The sequence below is a fragment of the Cervus elaphus genome, chromosome 1 (genome assembly GCF_910594005.1).
Source record: "Cervus elaphus chromosome 1, mCerEla1.1, whole genome shotgun sequence".
Classification (NCBI taxonomy): Eukaryota; Metazoa; Chordata; class Mammalia; order Artiodactyla; family Cervidae; genus Cervus; species Cervus elaphus.
This window is the reverse complement of record NC_057815.1, coordinates 97,524,390-97,535,796: the sequence shown is the minus strand read 5'-3', so window position 1 is coordinate 97,535,796 and position 11,407 is coordinate 97,524,390. Positions and strand designations below refer to the sequence as shown.

At 39.2% G+C, this 11,407-nt stretch overlaps 1 protein-coding gene across 1 annotated transcript; it reads left to right on the top strand.

Annotated features, from left to right (window-relative positions):
* Positions 1–7,708: 7,708 nt before the first annotated feature.
* On the top strand, positions 7,709–8,647 carry LOC122678548 (olfactory receptor 5AN1-like). Its single transcript, XM_043879072.1, has one exon. The coding sequence runs from the start codon at positions 7,709–7,711 to the stop codon at positions 8,645–8,647; it is 939 nt and encodes a 312-aa protein (XP_043735007.1).
* The last annotated feature ends 2,760 nt before the right edge of the window (positions 8,648–11,407 follow it).

Genomic DNA, 11,407 nt, shown 5'->3' with positions numbered 1-11,407 from the left:
TCTCTTGATCCTAACAATTAAGGATTAGATCTTAATAAGTTGTTCTTGTAAATATGAGTTGTAGAAAATTGAAAACCAACAGATAAATATAAAGAAGAAAATCAAAATGATATCACTGACTACTTTTGGCCTTTGTAATTGGAACAGGTATTGTATGCATGTGTGTAAGAGAGAGAGAAGTTGAGAGAGAGCCATTATATAATTGTTTTCTTCCAGAAATGATAGAATTATTTTGTGTACTCATCATCACTATATATGTATGCCCATCTCTTACTGACATACTCTTTGTATTCATATTAAAGGTCTTACTATGTTGTCTTTTTGTATATTTTTTGACTGTGTTTGTCATTTCATTGTGTATTTCAAAATTATATAAGTGGGTTTTTCAACCATAACCAAGTTTCAAATTGTTATATCATATTTTTGCTCTAAAAGTTTCTTGTTTATTGTTATATTTGAGAAATTGGTTTTTCAGCCCAAGATTATACAAAGGTGTATCTATTCATTTCCCCAGGGCTTTTTACTAACAATAAGTCAGACCTCACAGAATACTTGGGAAAGACTTTTCTATCAATTTAAATCAACTAACTTTGTCATATATTAAATTCTTAGCCACATTTGAATTTATTCTTAAAGTTCTCTTTATCCTTTTGGCATACGCCCATTTCTATAAGAATAATGAACTATCAATGTTTATAAGACTTCTAAATATCTGAAATTTCAAGTCCTTTCTACTTACTTTTTTCTAAATTTTCCCTGTTTTTTTTTTTTTGGTTATTATTAATTTCCTCTTTTAGCACAAGGGAAGGTAATTTGTAGCATAGCAAAACTTCCGAGTTTGATTGCAAAACTTCCACATGACTGGGGGAAAGAGAGACTCTTGGAGGGCACAAACAAAACCTGTGTGCAGCAGGACCCCCAGTGATCCCCAGAAGAGGCTGAGCAAACCTGCCTGTGAGTGTCGGAGGGTCTCCTGTGGAGGCATGGTCAGCAGGGTCCTGCTGCGGGGACAGGGGCCCTGGCAGCCGCAGTCCTGGGAGGCACAGTATGTTGGCATAAGTCCTCTTGAGGAGGTCTCCATTAGCCATACCATAGAGCCTGTAGACTCAAGCATGGGGCTGCCTCAGGCTGAATAGCTGATAGAGAGGGCACAGAGCCCCAATCGTCTGCAGATAATTCGATTCAAGGTTTACAGAGCACGGCCCTGCCCACCAGCGCAAGACCTAGTTTCCCCCACGGTCAGTCCCTCCCATCAGGAAGTTTGCACAAACCTCTTATCCTCATCCATCAGAGGGCAGACAGAAGAAGCAAGAACTATAATCCCACAGCCTCCAGAATGAAAACCACCAGCAGAGAAAGCTAACCAAAAGCATCACATGGATCACAGCCTTGTGTAATAAAGTTATGAGCCACGCCAGGTAGGGCCACCCAAGATGGACAGGTCATGGCAGAGAGTTCTGACAAAACGTGGTCCACTGGGGAAGGGAATGGCAAACCACTTCAGTATTCTTGCTGTGAGAACCGCATGAACAGTATGAAAAGGCAAGAAGATATGACACTGCAAGATGAACTCTCCAGGTCGGTAGGTGTCCAATATGCTACTGGGAAGGGCAGAGAAATAGTTCCAGAAAGAATGAAGAGGCTGGGCCAAAGTGGAAAAACTCCCTGTTGTGGCTGTGTCTGGATGTGAAAGTAAACTCCAGGGCTATAAAGAACAATATTGCGTAGGAACCCGGAATGTGAGGCCCATGAATCAAGGTAAATTGGATGTGGTCAAGCAGAAGATGGCAAGAGTGAACATTGACACTTTAGGAATCAGTGAACTAAAGTGGATGGTAAAGGGCAAATTTAATTCACATGACCATTATATCCACTACTGTAGGCAAGAATCCCTTTGAAGAAATGTGGTAGCCCTCATAATCGACAAAAGAACCTGAAATGCAGCACTTGGATGCAATCTCAAAAACGAAGGAAAGATCTTGGTTCCTTTCCAAGGCAAATCATTCAACATCACAGTAATCCAAGTCCATGCCCCAACTACGAATGCCAAAGAAGCTGAATTGGAATGGTTCTATGAAGAACTACAAGACCTTCTAGAACTAACACGAAAAGATGTCCTTTTCATCATCGGCGATTGGAATTTCAATGTAGGAAGTCAAGAGATACCTGGAGTAACAGACAAGTTTGGCCTTGGAGTACAAAATGAAGCAGGGCAAAGGCTAACAGAGTTTTGTCAAGAAAATATACTTTTAATAGCAAACATCCTCTTCCAACAATGCAAGAGATGACTCTACTCATAGACATCAACAGATGATCAATACTGAAATCAGATGGACTATATTCTTTGCAGCCAGAGATGGAGAAATCCATACAGTCCACAAAAACAAGACTGGGAGCTGACTCTGGCTCAGATCATCAGCTCTTCATTGTAAAATTCAGGCTTAAACTGAAGAAAGTAGGGAAAACCACGAGGCCATTCAGGTATGACCTAAATCAATTCCCTTATAGCTATACAGTGGAGGTGACAAATGGATTCAAGGGATTAGGCCTGGTAGCAAAAGTGCCTGAAGAACTATGGACAGAGATTTATAACACATTACAGGAGTCAGTGACCAAATCGATCCCAAAGAAAAAGAAATGCAAGAAGGCAAGTGGTTTTCTGAGGAGGCTTTACAGATAGCAGAGAGAACAAGAGAAGTGAAAGGTGAAGGAGAAAGGGAAGGGTATACCCAAGTGAATGCAGAGTTCCAGAGAAGAGCAAGGAGAGATAAGAAGGCCTTCCTCAGTGAACGGTGCAAAGAAATAGAGGGAAGCAATAGAATAGGAAAGATTAGCAATCCCTTCAAGAAAATTACAGATACCAAGGGAACATTTCATGCAAAGATGGGCTCAATAAAGGACAGAAATGGCAAGGACCTAACAGAAGAAAAAGAGATTAAGAAAAGGTGAGAAGAATACACAGAAGAACTGTACCAGTACATTAACTGTACTTAATGACCAGTTAAGCATGATGATGTGGTCATCTACAACCAGAAACCCTGGAGTGTGAAGTCAATTGGGTCTTAGGAAGCATTACTATGGCCAAAGCTAGAGGAGGTGATGGAATTACATCTGAACTATTTAAAATTCTAAAAGATGATGCCGTGCCAATGCTGCACAAAATATACCAGTAGATTTGGAAAACTCAGCAGTGGCCACAGGACTGGAAAAGGTCAGTTTTCATTCCAATCCCAGAGAAGGGCAATGCCAAAGAACATCCAAACTATCATACAACCACACTCATTTCACATGCTAGCAAGGTAATGCTCAAAATCCTTCAAGCTAAACTTCAGGTGCATGTAAATCGAGAACTTCCAGATGTACAGGTTGGGTTTAGAAAAGGCAGAGGAACCATAGATCAAATTGCCAACATCTGTTGAAGCATAGGAAAAGCAAGGGAATTACAGAAAAACATCTGCTTCATTGACTGTGCTAAAGGCTTTGACTGTGTGGATGACAACAACCTGTGGAAAATTCTTAAAGAGGGGAGAATATCAGGCCAGCTTACTTGTATCCTGAGAAACCCGTATGCAGGTCAAGAAGCAACATTTAGAACCAGACATGAAGCTATAGACTCGTTCAAAATTGAGTCAGGAGTATGTCAAGGCTGCATATTGTCACCCTGCTCATTTAACATACATGCAGAGCACATCACCTGAAATGTCAGGCTGGATGAATCACAAGCTGGAATCAAGATTTTCTGGGGAAATATCAGCAAGCTCATATATGTAGATGATATCACTCTAATGGCAGAAAGCAAAAAGAAACTAAAGAGCCTCTTGATGTGGGTGAAAGAGGAGAGTGAAAATGCTGGCTTAAAATTCAACATTCAAAAAATGAAGATCATGGCATCCAGTCCCATTACTTCATGGCAAATAGATGGCGAAAAAGTGGAAACAGTGACAGATTTTATTTTCTTGAGCTCCAAAATCACTGTGCATGGTGGCTGCAGCCACAAATTTAAAAGATGTTGCTTCTCAGAAACAAAGCTACAACAAACCTAGACAGACATTAAAAAGCAGAGACATCTCTTTGCTGACAGTGGTCTGTATAGTCAAAGCTATGGTTTTTCCAGTAGTCATGTATGGATGTGACTGTTGGACTATCAAGATGGCTGAGCACTGAAGAATTGATACACTTCAATTTCGGTGTTGGAGAAGACTCTTGGGAGTCCCTTGGACTGCAAGGAGATCAAACCAGTCCATCCTAAATAAAATCAACCCTGAATATTCATTGGAAGGACTGATGCTGAAGTTGAAGCTCCAATACTTTGGCTACCTGAAGCAAAGAGCTGACTGATTAGAAAAGACCCTGATGCTTGGATATCCTGAGGGCAAGAGGAAAAGAGGGTGACAGAGGATGAGACAGTTGGATGGCATCTCTAACCTAATGAGCATGAGTTTGAGCAGACTCTGGGAGAAAGTGAAGGACAGAGGAGCTTGGTGTGCTGTGGTCACAGAGTCAGATGCGACTTAGCAAGCAAACGCCAGTGACAAGGTACACAACATAATGATTTGATACACGCATGTACTGCCAAACGGTTACCATGGTAAAATGGTTAGCATTCATCACCTTCCATGGACATGATATCATTCCTTGTTATGAAGTCTTTTGAGGTCTATTTTCTTAGAAACTTTCCAATATGCAATGCAGTATTATTAACTAATGTCATCAGTTGTGCAGTGAGTCCCCAGGACTTGCCTTCTAACTGGGAGTTTACATCTTCTGCTCGTTTCTAACCAGTTCCTCCGTCTTCTGCTCCTGCCTCTGTCGAGCACAATCTGAATTTTTTAAAATGAGATTTATTTTAGATTCCACATAAAGGGAGATAATACTGTATTTGTTTTTCTCTATGTGACTGATCTCACTTAGCAGAATGCCCTCAAGATCTACCCAAGCTGTTGGAAATGCCAAGATTTTCTTTTCCATGTCTGAATATTTCATATATATATGTATGTTTGTGTATATATATATGTAATTTTTAAAAATTCATTCACCTTTCAGACAAGATCGGATACACTCAGGGTAGTATGGCCATCATATCCATTCACCTTTCAGTGGACGTCTAAGTTGTTTCAGTGTTTTGGCTATTGTAATAATTGTAAATAACTCTCTAGTGAGCATGAGCTCTTTGTGTATTTTGGGTGCTAATTCCGTACTAGATATGTTTCTGCAAATATTTTCTCCCAGTTCATGGGTTACCTTTTCCTTTTGTTTATTTCTTTTGCTTTTTAGTTTGATATAATCTCTCACACCCAAAAAACCCACTATAGATTTGCAATGTAATTTGAAATCAGGAAGCATAATGTCTCCAGCTTCGGTCTGTTTCTCAGGATTGCTTCGTCTGTTCAGGGTATTTGTGGTGCCATGCCAATTTTAGGATTGCTGTTCTATTTCTGTGAAAAGTGTCATTGGAATCTCGATAGGTATTGCATTGAATCTATCTATGGCTTTGGGCATTATGGAAAATTTAACTTTATCCATTTTTTTAGTCCATGAATATGGAAAATCTTTCTATTGTGTCTTTTCAGTTTCTTTTGTCAATGTCTTATAGTGAGAGTTCACTTTGGAGATCTTTCATCTCCTCAGTTATTTCATTCCTGAGTGTTTTGTTTTAGATGCTGCTGTAAATGGAATTGTTTTCTTTATTTGTTTTTTTCAGATAATTTGTGCTAGGTAGTAGAAATGCAGCTGATTTCTGACTGTTGGTTTTGTATACTGCAACTTACATTTGCTCATAAGATCTTACAGTTTTGGGGTGGAGTCTTTAGGGTTTTCTGTGTTAAAAATCATGTTGTCTATGAACAGAAACACTTTCAATTATTTCCAGTTCTCTTGATATTTATTTATTTATTTTTCCTCTTTCATGCCTGATTGACCCAGCTTGGATTTCTAGCACTATGTTGAGTAGAAATGATTAGTTACTTGTCCTATTCCTGATCTTACGAGAGACGCTTTCAATCATTCACCTCTGAGTATGTTAGATGAAGGCATGTTACTATGTCCTTTATTATGTTGAGATGAAGTCCTTCGACACTTGACTTGTGAATTTTTGTCATGATTGGGTGTTGAATTTGTCAAATGCTTTTTGTGCATTTATTGAGAGGATTATGTGATTTTTACATTTCATTCTATTAAAGCAGTGTATCACATTGATTGATCGACCCATTCTTGCATCTCAAGAATGAACCCTTCCAGATCATGGTGTATGATCCTTTCTATGTGCTGCTGAATTTTGTTTGCTAGTATTTTGTTGAGAGTTTAAAAATCTCCATTTATCAAGGGTAATGACCTGTGATTTTATTTTCTTGTAATTTCCCTATCTCACTTTGGTATCAAAGTAATATTGGCTTTGCAAAAGGAGTTTGGAAATGGTATTTTCTCTTTAACTTTTTGGAAGACTTTGGAAAATGATTGGAATTAATTCTTCTTTAAATGTTTGATAGAATTCACCATGAAGTCTTCTGGTCCTGGGCTTTTCTTTGCTGGTAGGTTTTTAATTACTGATTCAATCTGCTTAGTCGTTATTGGCCTGTTTAGTCTTTCTGTTTTTCCTTGATTCAGTTTTCCTAAGTTGTATATTTCTAGAAATTTATCTATGTTTTCTAGGTTGTCCAATTTGGCAGGAAAACCAGAGACCAAGAGGAGCTCTCTTGTCGTGACATTGAACCAGTAGTGGGGAAGGGCAAGGCTGTCAGGGAGGAACTTCTCTACTCCCCTAATGTGGTCCTTCTTGGTCAGTGTGGTCCAGAGAGGTGCTTCACATTCGTCGTTGTGTTTTAGAATTTTCACACTGGTATCCTTCCTATGAATAGTTACTAGTTACTTTTTAAGTGAGGGGAACTGAAATTAGGAATGATCTATACTGCCATCTTGATTATGACACGCAGAACTAAGACTCTAATGTCTGAACCCTTAACCACAGTTCTACGCTCTTTCCTAAGAAGAAAAGAATAAAAAAAAATAGGCCAACAGTGGGGGCCAGTAGTGAGTTGTACTAGCTTATTTTTGAGATATTTTACATGATGTCCTCCCTAAGAACACTTACTATATAACTTAGTTGGGCATACATGCTGTATCTGTCTAACAACTCAAGATTACAAATCATGATATATTTTTCTAGGCCATTTAGAAGCCACTGTAATAAATATATTTGTAAAAAGATTGCGAAGTAATTATAAATGGAGTCACTTTCCTATGGATAAAAGAAGAAAATATAAGAAATCTCTCTAGATGATCATCTAGGAGAAGAGCTGCTTCAAATTTATCCTGCAATGGTACCAGTTATGCTATATTATTATAAAGCAGCAGTTATACATTATTAGAGGTCTTTGAAAAACCCAGCATTTTAATCAATGATCTCTTCCTTATATATAATAATCACAAGACTTGTATTGCTTTTTAAAAACGTTTTCAACTTTTTAAATATATCTTTTAATTATCATGAGACCTCATGAAATCACTGAGAACCTGAAACACTGAGGAGGCACTTCCTGACAATTCAAGATGAAAAGCTGAGATCTTTTCTCCAGGGCAGTGGAGCATTTCCTTTTATCCAGTGCTCAATGGAAGAAAGACATGGCATAGATGAGAACTGTGATGCTATCATATCACCTGAGCCAGCGATGCATTCTCTTGTCTCTTTTCTGATTTTAGGAGTACAAAGCCAATGATTGAGGGAGGAAATATTACAAAGACCATGCATTTTATCCTTTTGGGCTTTTCAGATTTTCCCAGAATCATAGTAGCGCTCTTTGTCCTATTCCTGGTGATATACATTTTGACCTTGACATGGAACCTATCCCTTCTCATCTTAATAAGAATGGACTCCCACCTCCACACCCCCATGTACTTCTTCCTCAGTAACTTGTCCTTCATAGATATCTGCTATGTGACCTCCACAGCCCCAAAGATGCTCTACGACTTCTTTCAGGAGCGGAAAATGATCACCTACGTGGGTTGTGTTGTTCAGTACTTTGTATTTTCCACCATGGGGCTGAGTGAGTCTTGCCTCATGACCGCCATGGCTTATGACCGATATGCTGCCATTTGTAACCCACTCCTCTATTCCTCAATCATGTCGCCCGTTCTCTGCGGTCGGATGGTGCTGGGATCCTACTTGGCTGGACTCTCTGGCTCTATGTCCCAATTGTGTGCAATGGTCCAGCTCCACTTCTGTGGGCCTAATGTCATCAACCACTTCTTCTGTGACATGCCCCAACTGTTAGTTCTGTCCTGCACTGACACTTTCTTTGCACAACTCTTCACTACCATATCAACAATAATCTTTGGAATAATAAATGCCTTAGTTATCATGATATCCTATGTCTACATTGTCATCTCCATCATGAAGATCACGACAGCAAGCGGCAGGTCCAAGGCTTTCAAAACCTGTGCTTCCCACCTGACAGCAGTCACTCTCTTTTATACCTCAAGTACCTTTGTCTATTTGAGTTCCACCTCTGGTGGTTCCTCCAGCTTTGACAGATTTGCATCAGTCTTCTACACGGTGATGATTCCCATGTTGAATCCTTTGATTTACAGTCTGAGGAACAAAGAAATCAAAGATGCCTTGAAAAGGTTGCAGAAGAAGAGAGGGTGTTGCTGAGGTCACAAATTGAGATTTCCGATGGATTTGTCTTGTTAGAATGACCTCCCTTAACCCTCAATAATATTTATATGAATGGACAGCAACAAAGTTCATTCTGCCTTTGACAAGACTTAAACTGACCCAGATAATATGCCAAAATGGACCAACAACTGAATCAAACTACACAAACACAATATCTTTAAGTCCTAGAGACCCATTGTTTTTATCCTCCATGTGGAGTGGCCTCATCATTTATTAATCTATTAGCAATTATTGGACTCTGGGATTTGGTGATGGACAGGGAGGCGTGGCGTGCTGCAGTTCATGGGGTTGCAAAGAACTGGACATGACTGAGCGAGTGAACTGAACTGAATTATTCATGAAGCATCAAGATTTAGAACCTGTTCCTTCTTGTCTGCTTCTGACAGGCTTCTGACCCTAAAGGAGAGATACCCCTGACAGAGGCCCCAGGAGTGTGTAAACCTTGTCCCCCAAATATTCTGACGCAGCATAATCCAGACATGGTGGTCATTGATGCCCATTCTGTGTTTCTGCCCACAATGAGAACAAACACACAGAGAGAATGTGTCTTTAGACAGAAACAAGGATACAGTTGGCCTAGTTGTGCCTTCCTGGAAGACTAGTCTGATACAGCTAATGTTTGAGTAACACCTCTTTCAGTGCTTATTATCTAATAAGTTACTGATCACATTCTAGTCCCACAGTTATAGTATAAATTGGAGGACATGATTTGAACAATAAAGAGAGGTGGAATGCAGTGTGTGGCCCCTTCAGAGCTATTAACTTGTAATTCTAATGATGCAACACTCTGCATCTAGTGTCCAGTGGGAATTTCTGATGGGGATGATATTCAAAATCCATGTTACAGTCAGTAGCAATTTCTGATACTATGGAAGTCAAGCCCCTCTTTCCCTCCCTCATTAAGTCTGGAAAATTTACCCCTGGTTGACATAGCTAGTGGGATCATGCTGTCAAAATAAGTCCTGCTACTTCAAGCATCTGAACATATTTGATGTGATGAGAATTGTGTGAGAATATATGGCAATAATAAAGTTATCAAATATTCAATGTTGCAGAGTAAGAGCCAATATGGAAAAACCAATATGCATTCCTCTCTGTTGTCTGTGTTCAACAGGTCATGTCCGAGAAATTTATGGTTGTATGCAGGTAATACAATCATCAAGATGGAATGGTTAGAAGTACTTTAATGCTGATATGTTCCTGGAAACCTTAAACCTTAAGGGGCAAGAAAATAAATAGTTTGTGGGATAAGCAGGGTTATCAGCTCTAACCAATTTATGTCTTCAGAAGCAGGATGTAAATTTTTGGTCCCATGGTCTGGTTAAAAAGAACAAGTTTTCCTGACTGTTGAGTTTCCAGATCTCCCAGACTTTAACAAACTAACTGAACTGTATCATTATTTTATATTTTATCCTTAGAGAGTCATTGGGTTCTTAATGTTGTTTTAGGGTGTCAATGTCAATGGTCCCATGAATTATCCTACTTAAGTAACAACTGTAAGTGAAAAGGTATTTGAAGCCCTTGTACAATTTTCCATTAGTTCACACATGACTATGTCTGAGAGAAGGGGACCTGTTGAACTTTTGCAAGAGTATAATTAGGGCTACCCCATGCCAAAGAAATAGTGCAATATAAATAAAGGATATGTGCCCACTCCACCCCCATCCAAACAGGTACATTTTCTTAAGCATTGCTTTTTAAAAATGTGTAAGAGTGTATGCAAAATCTGTTTCTAATAGTCTATGAAGTCTTCAGTAGAAGAGAGACATCTGCTACATGTTGACAATACAGTGTTGATTATAATCACTATGCTGTGCATTAGACCTCCAGAATTTATTCATCCTCTAATTGCAAGTCTGTGCCCTGTAAATTCACTGCTTCAATTCCCCTGCTCCTATCGAAGTTGAATATTTTTCTGTTGTTTGTATATACCATGTCTTCTTTATCGAATCCTCTGTTGATAAACACTTAGGTTGTTTGCATATTTTGGCTTTGTGATTGATGTGGCAGTAAATATGGAAGTACATATCTTTTTGATATCCTATTTTTATTTCCATTGGCTATATACCCATAAGTGGGATTGCTGGATCATATGGTAGATCTATTCTTAATTTTTGAGGAATCTCCATAATGTTTTCTGTAGCAGCTGAGCCCCATTTGCACATCCCCACTCACAGTGTACAAGCATTCTCTTACTGCCCCATCCTCACCAAAACCTGTGCTCTCTCTTTTTCTTAATGATTGCCATTCTAACCTTTGTGAGGTGATACATCATTGTGGCTTTAATTTACATTTCCCTGATGATTAGTGATTTGAATACAGAGAGAACCAAACCTAGCATATCACAAATAAAATGTCAAAAGGCAAAGAGAAGGAGATAATCTTAAAAGCTGCAAGAGAAAATCAACTTGCTACAAAGAAGAGGACTTCCGTAAGCCTGTCAGCGCCTTTCCACTAGACTGTTTCAGCCCAAGGGCAGTGGCACTGTGTACTCAAAGCGCTGAAGGAAAGCTGTGCCGACCAGCAGTGCTCTGTCTGGGGAAGCTGTCCCTCAGGACGGACGGGACGGTAGGGAGCTTTTCAGGAAAAGAAATCTGATGGGTTTACACTGGACTGAGTTTACAACAAATGTTAAAGGGACTTTTTCAAGCAGAAATAAAAGATCACTAATTAGCAACACAAAAGGTATAAAAATATAAATCTCTCTGGTAGGAGTAAATAGTGTTGAATTCTGAA